The 19934-nt window shown below is 43.1% G+C and overlaps 1 protein-coding gene across 1 annotated transcript in view; it reads left to right on the top strand.

Annotated features, from left to right (window-relative positions):
* PARG (poly(ADP-ribose) glycohydrolase) overlaps nt 1–19934 on the top strand; it is a 482847-nt gene that overhangs the window by 156595 nt on the left and 306318 nt on the right. The window contains 1 exon segment of the mRNA XM_053692075.1: nt 7753–7845. Coding sequence (XP_053548050.1) covers nt 7753–7845 — 93 coding nt within the window.

Below are 19934 nucleotides of genomic sequence, written 5' to 3'. Positions count from 1 at the left end.
GCATGCGTGAACAACCCAGAAAGCGGCAAACCAATCAGAGCCTCAAAAAAACCGGCATGTTTCTAATAGGTCAAAATGGAAGGCTCGACTGGACGTACCCTCGCTAATGGCCAATGAGATAAAACACAGGCTCACAACAAATTTATAGCCGAGCAATGGATATATAACTCCATAATAAATAAGCTGACATACAAAGTATTATCAACCTTGAGATATACACTTATTATGTCGATCACTGCCCATAAATGTAAGCAATATCATGCCGTACTTTACAAAACAATAATATTAATAATTGGACCGCAGGCATATATCACATAGGTAATAACTGGATAACAAAATAAATGTGGTAGTGAAAAAAAGATACTAAAATGAATAACAAAAATTAAAATTAAAAACAGATAAATAAATAGTGTTGTGATGATTTAATTAAAAGCAGCCATATCAATGTTTTCATTAAAGACGCTTACTCCACATGGGCTAATTGAAAACATTGATATGGCTGCTTTTAATGTGATAAATGCCTTATAATTGCAGGGAGATAAATGCATGGTAGTTGCACAATTTTGGATATTATATTTTTATTTATATATATATATATATTATAATTATGTTTTTATTGATAGACAATATTTGCCCTTTAATAATTAGTTGGTTGATTTTTAATTTGAATTTATTGGATCTTATATTTAATATTTAATATCTCAAATGGTTTTGTACTTACTATTTGTTTATTTTTTATTGTTGGTTATTTTCATGTGGGTTTATTACATCTCAGATCGAGTATGAGTTAATCATTTTGTAAATGTGGGAACAACCCAGCGACTACTGATCAGTACATTCTATAATCTTTGCGATGTTTTAAGGCTGTATAATAACTTTCGAAACAGCTATTTTTCTTGTAAGGTGTATCCAGTCCACGGATCATCCATTACTTGTGGGATATTCTCCTTCCCAACAGGAAGCTGCAAGAGGATCACCCACAGCAGAGCTGTCTATATAGCTCCTCCCCTAACTGCCACTACCAGTCATTCTCTTGCAGCTCTCGACAACATAGGAAGTAGCTAGAGAGATGTGGTGAATTTATGTAGTTTATCTTCAATCAAAAGTTTATTATTTTCAAATGGTACCAGAGTTGTACTGTTTTAGCCTCAGGCAGAAAGTTGAAGAAGAGTCTGCCTGTGGTTTTTGATGATCTTAGCAGGTTGTAACTAAGATCCATTGCTGTTCTCACACATAACTGAAGAGATGAGGTAACTTCAGCTGGGGGAATGGCGTGCAGTGTCTTCTGCTATGAGGTATGTGCAGTTTAAATTTTTCTAGAGAAATGAATATGCTAGAAAATGCTGTTAATACCGGATTTATTTAAGGTAAGCCTGATTACAGTGATTTAATAACGACTAGTATCATGCTTGCTGTAAAAGGTAATATTCTTATTACTTTCTCACATTACTGAAAATAAGATAACGTTTGCTGGAAGTGTTTAAACTTTTTTTCTACATATTGGTGATAAAACTTTATTGGGGCCCAGTTTTTTCCACATGGCTGGCTAGATTTTGCCTAGGGATAGTTTTTTTTGGCCCTCTCACTGTGAGTACAGGTTGGGAGGGGCCTAATTTCAGGACTAAATCGTGCAGTAGTTTTTGCAGCTTGAGACTTCCAGCTTTCCTGAAGGAGTCCCCTGAACACTTAGGACCTCTACAAAGGGTTTTTGTGCCTTCAAAAGTCGTTGTATGGGCAGGTTTATATCGTTTTTTTAATCCGGTTTTGAAACTAAGGGGTTAATCATCCATTTGCAAGTGGGTGCAATGCTCTGTTAGTCTATTATACACACTGTAAAAATTTCGTAAAATTTACTGCTTTTTATCACTGTTTTTCAATTTCTGACAAAATTTGTTTCTCTTAAAGGCACAGTACCGTTTTTATGTTTTGCTTGTTTACATTTATCAAAGTGTTTTCCAAGCTTGCTGGTCTCATTGCTAGTCTGTTTAAACATGTCTGACATAGAGGAAACTCCTTGTTCATTATGTTTAGAAGCCATTGTGGAACCCCCTCTTAGAATGTGTACCAAATGTACTGATTTTACTTTAAGTTATAAAGATAATATTCTGTCTTTGAAAGATTTATCACCAGAGGAAATTGACAAGGGGGAAGTTATGCCGACTAACTCGCCCCACGTGTCAGAACCTTTGACTCCCGCTCAAGGGACTCCCACTCAAGTGGCGCCAAGTACATCTAGTGCGCTCATTGCGTTTACTTTACAAGACATGGCGGCAGTTATGGATCATACCCTTACAGCGGTATTGTCCAAACTACCAGGGTTACAAGGAAAGCGAGACAGCTCTGGGACTAGAAAAAATACAGAGCTCTCTGACGCTTTAGTAGCTATGTCTGATATCCCCTCACAATATGCAGAAGCTGAGGCAGGAGAGCTTCTTTTTGGGGGTGATTTTTCTGACTCAGGGAAGATGCTTCAACCTGATTCTGATATGTCTACATTTAAATTTAAGCTTGAACACCTCCGCGTGTTGCTCAGGGAGGTTTTAGCTACTCTGGATGACTGTGACACCATTATAGTGCCAGAGAAATTGTGTAGATTGGATAAATACTATGCAGTGCCTGTTTACACTGATGTTTTTCCAATACCTAAAAGGTTTTCAGAAATTATTACTAAGGAATGGGATAGACCAGGTGTACCATTCTCTCCCCCTCCTATTTTTAAGAAAATGTTTCCAATAGATGCCGCTACACGGGACTTATGGCAAACGGTCCCTAAGGTGGAGGGAGCAGTTTCTACCCTAGCTAAGCGTACAACTATTCCTGTCAAGGACAGTTGTGCTTTCCTAGATCCAATGGATAAAAGTTAGAGGGTTACCTTAAGAAAATGTTTATTCAACAAGGTTTTATTCTCCAGCCTCTTGCATGCATTGCCCCGGTCACTGCTGCTGCGGCCTTCTGGTTTGAGTCTCTGGAAGAGTCCTTACAGGTAGAAACTCCATTGGATGATATACTTGACAAGCTTAAAGCGCTTAAGCTAGCCAATTCATTTGTTTCCGACGCCGTTGTTCATTTAACCAAACTAACGGCCAAGAACTCAGGTTTTGCTATACAGGTGCGTAGGGCGCTATGGCTTAAATCCTGGTCAGCTGACGTTACTTCAAAGTCTAAGCTTCTCAACATTCCCTTCAAGGGGCAGACCCTATTCGGGCCTGGACTGAAGGAGATCATTTCTGATATTACTGGAGGAAAAGGTCATGCCCTTCCTCAGGATAGGTCTAATAAATTAAGGACCAAACAAACTAATTTTCGTGCCTTTCGAAACTTTAAGACGAGCGCGGCATCAACTCCCTCTAATGCAAAACAAGAGGGAAATTTTGCCCAGTCCAAGCCGGTCTGGAGGCCTAACCAGGCCTGGAACAAAGGTAAGCAGGCCAAGAAGCCTGCTGCTGCCTCTAAGACAGCATGAAAGATCAGCCCCCGATCCGGTAACGGATCTAGTAGGGGGCAGACTTTCTCTCTTCGCCCAGGCTTGGGCAAGAGATGTCCAGGATCCCTGGGCGTTGGAAATTGTGTCCCAGGGATATCTTCTGGACTTCAAAGCTTCTTCCCCAAAAGGAAGATTTCACCTCTCACAATTGTCTGCAGACCAGATAAAGAGAGAGGCATTCTTAAATTGTGTTCAAGACCTCCTAGTTATGGGAGTGATCCACCCAGTTCCAAAGGAGGAACAGGGGCAAGGCTTCTATTCAAAAATTTTTGTGGTTCCCAAGAAAGAGGGAACCTTCAGACCAATCTTAGATCTCAAGATCCTAAACAAATTTCTCAGGGTCCCATCTTTCAAGATGGAGACCATTCAAACCATCCTACCTATGATCCAGGAGGGTCAATACATGACTATCGTGGACTTAAAGGATGCTTATCTTCACATTCCGATACACAAAGATCATCATTGGTTTCTCAGGTTCGCCTTCCTAGACAGGCATTACCAGTTTGTGGCTCTTCCCTTTGGGTTAGCTACGGCACCAAGAATCTTTACGAAGGTTCTGGGGTCACTTCTGGCGGTCCTAAAGCCGTGGGGCATAGCAGTAGCCCCTTACTTAGACGACATTCTGATACAGGCGTCGAATTTCCAAATTGCCAAGTCCCATACGGACATTGTTCTGGCATTCCTGAGGTCTCATGGGTGGAAAGTGAACGAAAAGAAGAGTTCTCTATCCCCTCTCACAAGAGTTTCCTTCCTGGGAACTCTGATAGATTCTGTAGAAATGAGGATTTACCTGACAGAGGACAGGTTGTCAAAACTTCTAAATTCCTGCCGTGTTCTTTATTATACTTCTCGCCCTTCGGTGGCTCAGTGTATGGAAGTAAGCAGCTTAATGGTAGCGGCAATGGACATAGTTCCGTTTGCCCGCCTACATCTCAGACCGCTGCAACTCTGCATGCTCAGTCAGTGGAATGGGGATTACACAGATTTGTCCCCTCTACTAAATCTGGATCAAGAGGATTCTCTTCTCTGGTGGCTATCTCGGGTCCATCTGTCCAAAGGTATGACCTTCCGCAGGCCAGATTGGACAATAGTAACAACAGATGCCAGCCTTCTGGGCTGGGGTGCAGTCTGGAACTCTCTGAAGGCTCAGGGGTCATGGACTCAGGAGGAGGCACTCCTTCCTATAAACATTCTGGAACTAAGAGCGATATTCAATGCTCTTCAGGCTTGGCCTCAGCTAGCGGCAGTGAGGTTCATCAGATTTCAGTCGGACAACATCATGACTGTAGCTTACATCAACCATCAAGGGGGAACAAGGAGTTCCCTAGAGATGTTGGAGGTTTCAAAGATAATTCAATGGGCAGAGATTCACTCTTGCCATCTATCAGCTATCCATATCCCAGGAATAGAAAACTGGGAGGCAGATTTTCTAAGTCTTTTCATCCGGGGGAGTGGGAGCTCCATCCGGAGGTGTTTGCACAGTTGATTCAACGTTGGGGCAAATCAGAACTGGATCTCATGGCGTCTCGCCAGAACGCCAAGCTTCCTTGTTACAGATCCTTGTTACGGATCCAGGTCCAGGGATCCCAAGGCAGCGCTGATAGATGCTCTAGCAGCGCCTTGGTCCTTCAACCTGGCTTATGTGTTTCCACCGTTTCCTCTGCTCCCTCGTCTGATTGCCAAGATCAAACAGGAGAGAGCATCGGTAATTTTGATAGCACCTGCATGGCCACGCAGGACTTGGTATGCAGATCTGGTGGACATGTCATCCTTTCCACCATGGACTCTGCCTCTGAGGCAGGACCTTCTACTTCAGGGTCCTTTCAACCATCCAAATCTAATTTCTCTGCGGCTGACTGCTTGGGGATTGAACGCTTGATTTTATCAAATCGTGGTTTCTACGAGTCAGTCATTGATACCTTAATACAGGCGCGAAAGCCTGTCACCAGGAAAATCTATCATAAGATATGGTGTAAATATCTTCATTGGTGTGAATCCAAGGGTTACTCATGGAGTAAGGTCAGGATTCCTAGGATATTATCTTTTCTCCAAGAAGGATTGGAGAAGGGTTTGTCAGCTAGTTCCTTAAAAGGACAGATTTCTGCTCTGTCTATTCTTTTGCACAAACATCTGGCTGAGGTTCCAGACGTGCAGGCGTTTTGTCAGGCTTTAGTCAGAATCAAGCCTGTGTTTAAACTTGTTGCTCCGCCTTGGAGTTTAAATTTAGTTCTTAAGGTTCTTCAAGGGTACCAAACCTGGTTTTTTACCTAAGGTGGTATCTAATAAAAATATCAATCAGGAGATTGTTGTACTGTCACTGTGTCCTAATCCTTCTTCAAAGAAGGAACGTCTTTTACACAATCTTGATGTGGTTCGTGCTTTAAAGTTTTATTTACAAGCTACTAAAGATTTTCGTCAAACATCTGCATTGTTTGTTGTCTACTCTGGACAGAGGAGAGGCCAAAAGGCTTCAGCAACCTCTCTTTCTTTTTGGCTAAGGAGTATAATACGCTTAGCTTCTGAGACTGCTGGTCAGCCTCCTGAAAGGATTACAGCTCATTCTACTAGAGCGGTAGCTTCCACATGGGCTTTTAAAAATGAGGCTTCTGTTGAACAGATATGTAAGGCGGCGACTTGGTCTTCGCTTCATACTTTTTCAAAGTTCTATAAATTTGATACTTTTGTTTCTTTGGAGGCTATTTTTGCGAGAAAGGTCTTGCAGGCAGTGGTGCCTTCCGTTTAAGCGCCTGCCTTGTCCCTCCCTTCATCCGTGTCCTATAGCTTTGGTATTGGTATCCCACAAGTAATGGATGATCCGTGGACTGGATACACCTTACAAGAGAAAACATAATTTATGCTTACCTGATAAATTTATTTCTCTTGTGGTGTATCCAGTCCACAGCCCGCCCTGTCATTTTAAGGCATGTGTTTTTTATTTTTAAACTACAGTCACCACTGCACCCTATAGTTTCTCCTTTCTCTTGCTTGTCTTCGGTCGATTGACTGGTAGTGGCAGTTAGGGAAGGAGCTATATAGACAGCTCTGCTGTGGGTGATCCTCTTGCAGCTTCCTGTTGGGAAGGCGAATATCCCACAAGTAATGGATGATCCGTGGACTGGATACACCACAAGAGAAATAAATTTATCAGGTAAGCATAAATTATGTTTTTTACTTCCCCTTTAAAACCGTTATGTTCATATGATGTATTGTGTTAAGGTATTCTAACGGTTTTCATTATTCCGACCCTTACCGCAGTTAGTTTGCGGTCCAATTAATAATATTATTGTTTTGTAAAGTACGGCATGTTATTGCTTACATTTGTGGGCAGTGATCGACATAATAAGTGTATATCCCAAGGTTGGTAATACTTTGTATGTCAGCTTATTTATTATGGAGTTATATATCCATTGCTGGGCTATAAATTTGTTGTGAGCCTGTGTTTTATCTCATTGGCCATTAGCGAGGGTACGTCTAGCCAAGCCTTCCATTTTGACCTATTAGAAACATGCCATTTTGTTTGAGGCTCTGATTGGTTTGCCGCTTTCTGGGTTGTTCACGCATGCGCTCTGTGTCGAGCTAGACGCCGACTTGGGCTTTATAAGCTGTGTTATTGCAATGTTGTATTCACACCTGATGAAACGGTCTTAGATATTGGACCTTAGTTTTATGATATACTAGTAATTGCTGCTTTACATGGGACTGCATACAGAGTGTGACTGAATACCTATCACCTGATTTGAGAGTTATCTACAGTGACAGCCAGGATTTGCCATAGTATTCAGTGTGCTGGACAGCTGATAAATTGTCCAGAAGGCGCTTGTGGCACTTATCAAGTGCTTGATACTTTGTGAGTATACTTTTATGTAAGAATTTACCTGATAAATTAATTTCTTTCATATTGTCCTTGAGACCCACCCTTTTTATGGTGGTTATGGTGGTTTATGGTGGTTATGATTTTGTTGTATAAAACACATTTCTTCCAATTCCTTGTTTATACTTTTGCTCCTTTCTTATCACCTCACTTCTTGGCTATTCGTTAAACTGAATTGTGGGTGTGGTGAGGGATGTATTTATAGGCATTTTGAGGTTTGGGAAACTTTGCCCCTCCTGGTAGGAATGTATATCCCCTACGTCACTAGCTCATGGACTCTTGCCAATATGAAAGAAATTAATTTATCAGGTAAATTCTTACATAAATTTTGTTTTCTTCTGCAACTTGTAAGTCTATTGTGTTTAGCAGCCGTTAATATTTTCCTTGTCATCTACAGGTTCTTGAACGAGCAGAGGAGAAACATCTTTTCAAGTCAATCATCCCTGGCATGGTTTCTTTAGCTTTAAGCCTTCCTAAAATCTGCACCCAGGTAAATAACCCAGCTGTATGGCGTCTTGTGCTTCAGTGCCCACACATTATTTTTCACATAAATAGTAACAAATTGCCAAGGTCCACATGTCAGTGCTAAGTTTAGTTTCTTTTCAAAGGCTATGCGGCATATGCCATTTGTGCTCAAGGGGTTACAAATGACAGAGCCCATTTATACCACTTCAGAGATACTGCATGCTATCTGAAAGCCTCAGATTTTGCTATCAATCTATATGAGGCCTTCCCTGCCAGTTACCAGAGATCCCCCCATGGTGATATGAGTTATGACTAGAGGCAGCTCCTTTTTATTTTATATTTTTTTGTGTGTCTTTTGCAAGAGTGATATCACTGCTAATGTTTACTACTATGTGAAGTTTTATAATCCCTAATAATTAGGTAAGATGGGGTTCTTAACAGTTCATACATTTATGTAAATGGGATGAAAAAGTCATTTTCAAAGTGAAAAGATCAAACTATACGTTTAGTGTTGTATATTTGTAGAATGCTGAAATGAAAGAACAGATTACAGTAGTCCATTCTCATGTCGTTTATCTGGTGCACCATGAGACTGACGCTACACTTTTCTTTAAATAAGTAACATTAATTTACTATGGTTTAACCTCTGCAAGCGGTGCACAATACGGTCAAGCTGTCCTTCAGGAGCATCAGTCACAAGATTGGCCAATCAATCAGCAGATATACTAGCAGGGGCGGACTGAAGACCAATCAGATCCCCAGGCAAAAATTAGGGAAGGATCCCACCCCTGCCAGGGCCCCTAACCTCTAGAGCCAAACTCCAGGGCATCCGCAGCGAAAGACCTCCCTCCCATGGCGCCCACACTCCAGGTACCACTCTAGAGCCCCCAGCTCACAACAGTCAGTGCTGCAGCTGCACTATCTAATCTTTTTTTGGGGGGGGTCTGTAGGCACTTGCTGTGTGTGTTGTCCCATGCCAACGTTTACCTGCCTGCCGCTGCCCACTCACTCAGTTATTTAACTGGCTGTGAATGTAGCCAGCACACCAGTAGCCTTGGTTAAGCCAGTGGTGCCCCCCCCCAGTGTGCTGGTTCCTTGGTCCAGTTCCTATTTGCCTCACTGGTCAATCCGCCCCTGTATACTATCAGCACCCAAGTGAAACTTTACATGTGTTTAATCCCATGGTTAAAACATAAAACTAACGTTAGCAATACAAAAAAATGTCATGTTACAAAACCATAACACATGTAATTTATGCAGAAGAATAACATAAATTAGGGTCTGTCTGATGGTGCATTAGCCTACTATAGAAATGGCATTACTTGCATTTAAATATTAATATAACATATAGGGGCCTATCTATCAAGCTCCGAATGGAGCTTGACGGCCCGTGTTTCTGGCGAGTCTTCAGACTCGCCAGAAACACCAGTTATGAAGCAGCGGTCTTAGGCTCTGAGCAGGCGGACAGGAATCGCCAGAAATCAACCCGATCGGGTTGATTGACACCCCCCTGCTGGCGGCCCATTGGCCGTGAGTCAGCAGGGGGCGGCGTTGCACCAGCAGCTCTTGTGAGCTGCTGGTGCAATGTTAAATGCAGAGAGTGTATTGCTCTCCGCATTTAGCGAGGTCTTGCAGACCTGATCCGCACTGTCGGATCAGGTCCTCAAGTCCATTGATAAATAGGGGCCATAGTCTCTTCAATAGAAGAAAGTAAGGCGTTTTGTCATCCTTCAGAAGGGTTGATCTTCTCTGGCTTTGAAATGTTGTTCCTGTACTAGCGTTCCAAGTGATATCCTCACCATTCTCTGAGAGACAATGGCACCAATTTTGTTTTAACAGTGAATCCAACCCTTAACCATTAATGACCAGCAACGTACCCAAGCTAATATAGCCAGAAAATCACTTAACGACCAGCGGTGTACAGGGTACATTGCGGTCATTAAGGGGTTAAAAAAACATAACTCCCTGTTACACAGATTAACACAGAATGCCAGGAACTTTTGTGGCCATTATCAGAACATTGTATTTCACAAGAATACCGGTTTAAAGAGCCATTATAGTTGAAAAATGACATGCACTAAATAATTATAGCATGTCATTGTAAGTATAGTAACCCTGCACATCTGTGTTTACCCCTGCAAAGGGGTTAAACACATAGTAGAAGTACTCAGAACCTGCAGCGTACTGCAGATCCCAAGCAGAAACTGTTGGTGATCCAATCAGCATTGCTAGTTACATAACTGGGTCATACCACTAATGCTTTGGCACTTTCCACTCTGAATCAGCATTGTTCTGCAGGTCCTGAGCAGTGCTTTGACCCTATGTGTGGGTTAAAAACATAGTTGCAGGGTCGCTAGTCTTCAAATTGCATGCTTTAACAAATTGCAGCCTTTATTTATTTTACTCTAATGGTCCTTTAACACTTGCTTTGCAAAGGGTTGCAGGTTTTACTATGGGTTATAAAGATGGGCAAAAGGCAGAATAATGTTGTGCTATGATAAAAAAATATATTGTTTATGTGAAAGTACTACAGTGGAGATTTCTTAAGTAAACAACATTGCATAAAGGGGCAGTAAGTTACTTACAAGTTTTATGAGGTCCTTAAAATCATTTCAAGGAAGCCTTTACTGCTAGTTTAATACATTCAGACAGGGGACACTTTGTCACATTCCACTGTGCCAAACTAATAATGTACAAGGCTAATAATGCCTAACGTGTCTTACTAAATCTGACAATAGTGACACCCCCCCTCCTGCGCTAACAGTTGGTGACAGTTGGGGTACACCTCTATTCTTAAATATGTCTTTATTAAGACATTAACCTAACAGGTGGCATTGTGAATGTTGCAAGAAAAGTGTATAGAAAATGTAAATGACAGCATTTTTTTATTAGACCGTTTGAATGTTTTTCTTATATCAGATTTCAGGATTATTTTGCTTCTTTCACTTTTTTTTTTAAAATGCTTTCAAATATCTCAATGCTAATGTATTTTTGTTTTTGCATAGCAGTCTATTTGTATACATATTTATGTCTGTTTTGTGGAATTCCTACTGTCAACAAAAAATACAAGCAGCAATTAGGAAGGTGCCCGATCTGTTTACAAAGTGTCTGCGCTCGCTGACCTCCTGACAAGTTTCACCATTTTCCTGGTACAGTGCTGACATGGCTTAATGAAGCGTGAGACTTTTCTGATTCAAGTTACCAGAAGTTATTGTAACAGCTCTCTGGTCAAAATTCTGTTTGCTTTGCTGTCTATGTTTCTTGGCTTTGTTGTTAATTTATTTTATTTTACTTATAACTACTAAAAAAAAAGAGATATTGTTACAGATAGGAATTCACTCATCTAAAGGGACATTCTTTCGCAAACTTGACGGGATCTAATGGATTTGAGCATGTAAAATGTACATTATTGTCCTTAGCTTGCTATGTATCTTAAACAAGTTAGTTAAGCACATAGGTAAAGTTTTGCACAGGAGCTACAAGCATTGTAGGTCTTGATCAGAACACAGCCAGAGATTGGAGGGTTGGTGCAGATGCCGCTCCTGATTGGCTGTCTGGAACATAGTGAGGATCAGTAGTACAAAAATGACATCTTCTAACACAGGGTCCGACAAACTTTTAAAAATCTATGCGCCAGCCATTAAATTTAGGTGCCAAGAACTTTATGTATCAATATAATATAGAAGTTCTACACACAATATAAATAATAAAGAGTTTGTTTTGTAATTCACAGCTGCAAGGCCTAGAAAGCATCCACCTGTACACAAATCACTTTTAGGTGCCACTGGAGGCGGCAGGTATTGGGAAGTGGGGGAACCCATGCCTGCCTTGGGGACTATAAACCAGGGCGCCTGGGTTTGTCGAGCCCAGCTGTGACACAGCATATAACATTTGCATTAGAATGTCACTTTCAAGGGAGGTCAGACTTTCATGACTCAAAAAGAGCATGCAATTTTACATGTTACTACTGTTGTTCAGTGTACTTCATTCTCTTGGTATCACTTGTTAAAAAGCATACCTAGGTAAGCTCCGGAGCATCGCTACTGGGAGCTAGCTGCTGATTGGTGGCCACACATGTTTGTCTATTGTAATTGGCTCACCAGATACCTTCATCTACCAACTTTATGTGTTTGACCCATTTTCAGCAGTTAAAAACATAGTTAAGGGCAGGAAACGGTGCTATATCAAAATGCTCAAACTATGTAAACAAGAGGCAGTAGTAGAAACCAACCATCCAGAGGGTGAGACAGAGAGAGAGAGCCCAGCGCATTTTAAAGGGTTATCCTATTGCTGCTTTGAATACACTGAACTCTTATCAGCTGCTGGCCTGAGTCCTTTTTAAGACCTCTCATCCAGAAACTATGAAATAACAACAGATTTCATTCTGTGAAATAGCAGGGTTTTTTTTTCTTGGGCTGTAATGCAATAACTTTAACAATAAGATCACATTTAATGAGATACCTGTGTTACTGTATCTGGCTTTAGATAGTCTAAATTAATTAGCCAAGAAGCTGTGCTTTAGTTATACAGCTGCAAACCAATTAACTGATTTATCAGTTTGAAGAATTGCTTCCATAATGGAGACAAATGGAGAGGTCTGCACTGTCTCTGGCCTAATTAGAATCCAGTGGTGATAATGAAACATCTACTTTAAAGACTATTGATTTATTTTATTTAATTTTGCATTTACTTATGTTTTCTGGGATAATTTCATAAGAAATTTTTACACCAAAAAAATAGATTCTATATATTTGTAATGATATATTATGGCACATACTGCAACATTTGTAATCTATTTCTCATCCAGGCTCACTCCAATGTTATTAAAGGCACATGAAACCCAAGTGTTTACTTTCATGATTCAGATAGAACATACTATTTTTCTTCTTAAAGTGATGGTAAATCCTAGCGTTTGGGAAACGCTAGGATTTTCAATCGTAACAAATAAAGGGGACTTTCATTCATGAAGTATAAAATACTTCATTCTGAAAGCCCCTTTATTTGTTAGCAGCGTTTGCTGCGCTGAGCTGCTAAAGGCAGCCCACGGCAGAACGCTATTTGGCTGAGAGGTGACGTTTCCACCTCTTAGCCAATAGCCGTGCGGGAAATACAGCTCAGCGCAGCAAACGCTGCTAACAAATAAAGGGGCTTTCAGAATGAAGTATTTTATACTTCATGAATGAAAGTCCCCTTTATTTGTTACGATTGTAAATCCTAGCGTTTCCCAAATGCTAGGATTTACCATCACTTTAAACGGGAAGAGTCCACAGCTGCATTCATTACTTTTGGGAAATACAAAACCTGGCCACCAGGAGGAGGAAAAAACACCCCAGCCAAAGGCTTTAATACCTCCCCCACTTCCCTCATCCCCCAGCGAGTCTACTATCTGTCACACTTGAAGGGCCGTGTTCCTGTTCCAGGGCATAGATCCCGGTAATATTGTTAAATTTTATTTCGATATGTGAATGTAGTGTTAACGAAACAAGGTAGGGTCCCAGTGGGACTCCTTTTATCTTAATAAGGAATCATGGGTTAATAACTCCTGAGGGGTGTTATTGAACAGGGGAGAGTTTAATCATGTTTGTTATATGGCTCTATCTGCAAATGTGTAGCAATACCTAGGCTCACGGCTTTTACACAGCATAGCGGCCTTATCTTAATGACGCAATCTCTTGAGATTGTGCACACTTTTTGTGACTGGCACGGTGCACCTTGCAACTGGTGCTGTTACGTTGTTTCTCACTTCTGTATACTGACTGTGTGTGACAGAGTCTAGCTCGTGGGTTGTCTGGTTCACAGGAGGCGGTGAGTGCCCCAGCCATTGGGGGTGTAAAAAGGTTGCCAGTTTTGTAATTTTTGTAATCCAAAGATTGAGGATTCTGATTTGTTAGACATGGATGTCTCTGAAACTGAGAATGCGTCTTGTGATGAATATGAAATTGCCCGGGTAATTGCTGCCCATCGGTTATGTTCCAATTGCAGTTCTAGAGTAATCTTTTCTTCTGAATCAGGGAGCTTAGAGTTCGTTGAGCCATCCGCCTACGTGGTTTTCATGTCTCGTGAGGCGCGTGCCCCAGACCCTTTCTCGGCTACGCAAGCAGGTGTCCCTATGGCCTTAACTCCTCCTGAGGGTGGCTTGTTTCCTCCAGAGGTTACGGCACAGTTCTGCATGGCAATTTCTATGGCGCTGACTCATTTATATCTCCCATGTGAAATATTTCTAAGATACTGTCCGTGTTCTGTTAACCAGGGCCTGTCGGGCGTGGGTTCGCCTGATTCAGTTCGGCCTCCTGGGGAAGCGTTGGCCTCTGAGGCTTCAGGGGCCCCAACCTCAGGGTCTGGGTCTTTGGTTGATCCGATGAGGGATGACTTTGCCTTCCGTTATAGGCTGGCACGTCTTCGTGTTCTTTTAAGGCACATTTTGGCGATGTTAGAGGATCCCAGTCCTAGTGGGCCGAGGGATCTGAGGCCTTAGATGCTGGATGGCAAATTGGATGCAACATTTGATGATGAAGCCAATCTCCTTAACGTCTCCGTTTTATTTTTTTCTTTACGTTTCGGTTCCAGTTCTGAGCTTGGGTGAATGGGGCCTCTGATCGGCTGGTCCCGTTGGCGTTCTCATTCACCTTGGGCGTTCACCCGATGGGTGCTGCCTTACTTTTTTTTTTTGATCCTGATGTATGTTTTTATTTTGTTTTTCTTAAGCTCATGTCTGTTAGATTTCCGTTGTTGAGAACGTTCTTCTCTGGAACAGATACTTGCTATTTTGTGATCGCGTGGGCACCTCCACAAAAGTTGAGCACTTTTCGAATAATAGAATTATGTTTTCTAAGTTCATTTATCGATCCTTCGGGTCAAATTTTCTTGGACCTTGGACAGTTCTTGAGTGTCCTTATACCAGGCAGGTACTGGTCGGACGCTTTTTTGCGGTTACCTGGGTTCATGTCACCCTCATGGTGCGGATTTAATCCTGTCAAATTCTGAATGTCACTTGGCCTATTGATATGGACTCCGGGTTCGGATCCTATTTCAAAGTATTAGGGCCTAGTGTGTTGATACGCCTCTGAATGGAGGGTTGTAAGTGCCGATCTAAGATTGGCTTTTTCTGGCTACATGCCTGGAATATGGATCTGTCTTTTCAGGCATGGTCATGGTTCTTTTAGGTCACTGGGGACTCAGAACTGTAGTTTCCATACCTTTGGAGTTGGGAGATATGAGTGACCTATGTCGTCTAGTGTTCCGAGTGGTGAACGATTTGCGTCTTCACTTGAGGTTCTTCTGGATGCTGACTCTTTAGCCTAATGAACATTTTCTTGCGATGGTGGAGTCTCCTTCCTTCCCACCTTGGGTAGGTCATCTGGTCTGGAATTGCAGGCATGTCCTTCCTTTTCTCAGAATTGCGTTACTCTAAGAGGTGGAGTGCAGGGGTTTCCTTGCCTTCTGTGGGGAGCTGCGAGGCTTCCAGCTTTTACCTTGTTAAAGGGTTTTTTGGAATATCGATCCTGCCAGGATCTCTGGCTGTTGTCTTTTCCATATAATACCTTTGGTCTGACCATGGTCTTAGACGTTCAGGTGTTATCTGCATCCTCGTTGCAAATGTAACCTTTGGGGCTTAACAGTGAAGGGCCGAGGTCGATTACAGACGGTCGCCCTTCTGGGGTCAGGTAGTTGACCATTTTTGCTCAATGCTGCGTTAGGTGCTTTGTGGAGGGTGATTTACGTCTCACTGGGATGGCAAGCAAGGTCAAGGGTTCACATTCACCTTCGGGTGTTGGTTGTTACCTTGCCAGCGTGTGCAACACGTGGTTACGCTTGTCTATGAGATTTTTCCTTGTGATCCAGGAGCACTGGGTGCCGAATTCTTAAACTGTTCAGGAGTTCTTTCAGACTCTTGGGTTTGAGGCTGTTGCTAGATCGCCAAGTCTACGGACTTTAGATTGTGCACTCCTAATCATAGGACGCAGCTTAGGGTTCCTCAGGAAGGTAGATCTTTCGATCAATTCCGTTTTTAGAGGACTCTGGCCTAGGACCATGTCTCTCCCTGGATTGGGTGTGGACGGTTCGGTCTCACCTTAGGTGTTTGTGGTCCTGCGTGCCTCTCTGAGGGAGGAGGGGCTCTGTTTCTCATGGGAGGTGCCTATCTGCCTGTGGCTTAGGTTCTAGGTCTCTCTGGCGGGTCCCTACTGGTCTTCTAGAGCATTTGATGTTCCTTGTAGACTCTAGGTGTCTTTCAACTGGGTTGGCGATATGGCAGAGGAGTCTCGCCTCTATGGTAGGGTGTTTTCCGTTGCTTTAGTCCCCTTTCTCTCCTGAGTGGGGGATGGGTTCTCCTGGTTCGGAGTTACCTTAGTATCTTTGGCGACCTGTGGGTCCTTGTTTTTTTGCCTTCTTGCGTTTTCAGAATCCTGGAGAGGGAGATGTGGAGTAGTAACTGGTTTCACCATTCCTGCAGCAAGAGGCTGGGGTTTTGAACCCTGATTGGGCTCCTGTTAAATGTTGGTTTCTGATATTTAGATTCTGGGGTCTGAGAACCCTCTTCCCTTGGGAAGTATTCCTCTTTAGGGAAGACAGCAGTGTAGGGGATCTCATACCCGAGCACGAAGTCTGTCCTGACTCACGGTTGCATGCCGTTTGTAGTAGAGGTCAAAATTCTACGTGGGGGCTTTGCTCCTCGTAGATCAGTCCATAGAGTCTGGGATTCTTGTCTTCTGTCTTTGACTAGCCTTTGGGCTTGGACCATTACCCTGGAGGGAAGGTCGGGAATCGGTTAATCTATGCAGGGTTGACCGTTTTATTCTAGTCTGACCTCCCCTTCGGTGGGAGGACTTTTGATGTCTTCCTCTTTTCTACCGGCGTCTGGTGCTGGGAGGGGACGCTCCTTGGAGCCCGGTATTCGGAGAGCTGTTGTTGAGTTTTTGGAAGTTTTGCAGTTTGAAGCCAGCTACAGCTATTTGCACCTTGAATGGGTGCTAGCAGGCTTTACAACGCCTTTCAGTGGTTTGGGTTCCACGATGGCTGAGTCAGCTTTCCTGCCTGAAAGCTGGTCATTGAGAGTTCCTGTTCAGACGGTTGGTGTTCTCTTTTAGAGCTTTTTGCTAACTGCTGAGATAGTTATCCTATTTCTGCTGTCTATGCTTGCCTAGCCTGCAGGTTTTGATCTTATATGAGGCAACAGGTAACTTGTTTGTTCCTGGAGTACCTTATGGTATGGTACTGTGTCAGGGATATGAGGGTGTCCCTCAAGTCCTCTTTGGGACTTGTTCCCTGAGTATGGATTTTTTTATCAGGTCCTTGTGTTTCTAGGGTGTTCGTCTCCCTGGGCACTACTATCGTAAGACAACAGTGGGTTGTTCTATGTTTCTTGAGCCATGTGGAATGATCTGTTCTCCCTTTTGAGGGCAGGTAGCGGTTCTTGTCTTTCTGCTGGGTACTCTTCATGGGAGTCGAGAGCCACGGGGCTGACTCCTCGGAAGCTGTTTGTGCTTGACTGACTCTGGGACTGAGTGGTCTCTAGCTCAGCTTTGCTGGTGGTGTAACTAATGTGCAGTTATCTGGGCTTCGGGTTTATACCCGTGTTGTTTATATTTTTATAGGTTGTTGGGTAATTTCGAAGGGGCCGCCTTTTTATACCCACCCGTTGTTTGCTTTTAGTGTCTTCTAGCTTAAGTATTGTTTTCCCAAAAGTAATGACTGCAGCTGTGGACTCTTCCCGTTTAAGACAGTAGCGCTAAGCCCCCAGGTGTCCTAGCTACACTAGCCAGGACACCTGGGGGCTTAGCGCTACTGTCTTGCTACTAAAGAGGTTTTGGTTTCGGCGGTCACACTCCTGCTGATCCATTTACCTCTTTGCAAGTTTGGCGATTTGAAGCATTTATTACAGCATATCTGCTTTTGTACCCTTACATTGTGGTGTTATCAAGGCTTATGTGACGCTTTTATATATTTTAAAATAAATTTGTATCCAAGTTTTGCCTAGTGTACTGTTTTCCCATCAGTATAAAGTGGGAGTGCGCATATCCTTGAGCTTAGTGGAAAGCTCCAACAAATGTGAGTAGTCATTTGTTACAAAACAACTACTTCCTCAAAGTGCCATTACAGATTCACACTATGTTGCAATTTTCTGTTTCCTTTTTTATGGGATCTCACTGAGGAATGCTAACAAGCTGAAAAACTCATCCAGAAGCATAATTTATGTTTTAAACAACTTTCCAATTAACTTCTATTATCAATTTTACTTAATTTTCCTGTTATCCTTTATTGAAAGAGCAGCAATGCACTACTGGGAGCTAGCTGATTACATCAGTTGAGCCTATAACAAGAGTATTATATCTACAGCCAGCTCCCATTTCCTGAGCCTACCTAGAAGACATGTGCATTCGTACTTTTCGCGAGGAAACAAATGCGGAAGATGGCGGCTGCCAGCTGCATTTTGCTATTTTCTCACCCGGATTTTTTTCTTGTTAAAGTGCAACACACTAAGATCGGTGCAAATACAGATGTTGGTGTTGCACTTTCACAAGATAAAATCCAGCTCCGAAAACGGCTGAATGCCACATGCGGCTGCCATCTTCTGCATTTGTTTCCTCTCGAAAAGTACAAATGCATGTCTGCTTTTCAACAAAGGATACCAAGAGAACTATGCTAATTAGATAATAGAAGTAAACTGGAAAGTTGTTTAAAACTGTACCCTCTATCTGAATCGTGAGACAGGTATTAGTCACTGATGTATGCAAACAGTGGCTGTGTGCAATATAGCATTGTTGATGGGACGTTATTACCTCTTTTTAAATATCACAAGTTTTAAAATAAGTTACTATTTGGAATTCTATACTTCCATTAGCAAAAATTAGTTATTACCGTTCTTCTGCGGGATATGCACATATCCTGTGAGCGCCGGTTCACCAGTAGTCAGACACTGCATGTTCTCAGAGATTCTGCGGGATACGCACATATCCTGTGAGGGCCGGTGCACCAGTAGTCACACTGCATGTTCTCAGAAACTCTGCGGGATACGCACATATCCTGTGAGGGCTTGTGCACCAGTAGTCAGACACTGCATGTTATCAGAGACTCTGCGTGATACGCACATATCCTGTGAGGGCTGGTGCACCAGTAGTCAGACACTGCATGTTCTCAGACTCTGCGGTATACGCACATATCCTGTGAGCGCCGGTGCACCAGTAGTCAGACACTGCATGTTCTCAGAGACTCTGCGGGATATGCTACATATCCTGTGAGCGCCGGTGCACCAGTAGTCAGACACTGCATGTTCTCAGACTCTGCGGGATATGCAACATATCCTGTGAGCGCCGGTGCACCAGTAGTCAGACACTGCATGTTATCAGAGATTCTGCGTGATACGCACATATCCTGTGAGCGCCGATGCACCAGTAGTCATATACTGCATGTTCTCAGAGACTCTGCGGGATACGCACATATCCTGTGAGCGCCGGTGCACCAGTAGTCAGACACTGCATGTTCTCAGAGATTCTGCGGGTTACGCACATATCCTGTGAGCGCCGGTGCACCAGTAGTCAGACACTGCATGTTCTCAGAGACTCTGCGGGATATGCACATATCCTGTGAGCGCCGGTGCACCAGTAGTCAGACACTGCATGTTATCAGAGATTCTGCGGGATACGCACATATCCTGTGAGCGCCGGTGCACCAGTAGTCAGACACTGCATGTTCTCAGAGATTCTGCGGGATACGCACATATCCTGTGAGCGCCGGTGCACCAGTAGTCAGACACTGCATGTTCTCAGATTCTGCGGATACGCACATATCCTGTGAGCGCCGGTGCATCAGTAGTCAGACACTGCATGTTCTCAGATTCTGCGGGATACGCACATATCCTGTGAGCGCCGGTGCACCAGTAGTCAGACACTGCATGTTCTCAGATTCTGCGGGATACGCACATATCCTGTGAGCGCCGGTGCACCAGTAGTCAGACACTGCATGTTCTCAGAGATTCTGCGGGATACGCACATATCCTGTGAGCGCCGGTGCACCAGTAGTCAGACACTGCATGTTCTCAGAGACTCTGCGGGATACGCACATATCCTGTGAGCGCCGGTGCACCAGTAGTCAGACACTGCATGTTCTCAGAGATTC

This window comes from Bombina bombina, chromosome 9 (assembly GCF_027579735.1).
Source record: "Bombina bombina isolate aBomBom1 chromosome 9, aBomBom1.pri, whole genome shotgun sequence".
NCBI lineage: Eukaryota > Metazoa > Chordata > Amphibia > Anura > Bombinatoridae > Bombina > Bombina bombina.
Note: the sequence above shows the minus strand (reverse complement) of the source record. Positions and strands in the feature narration are given on the sequence as shown.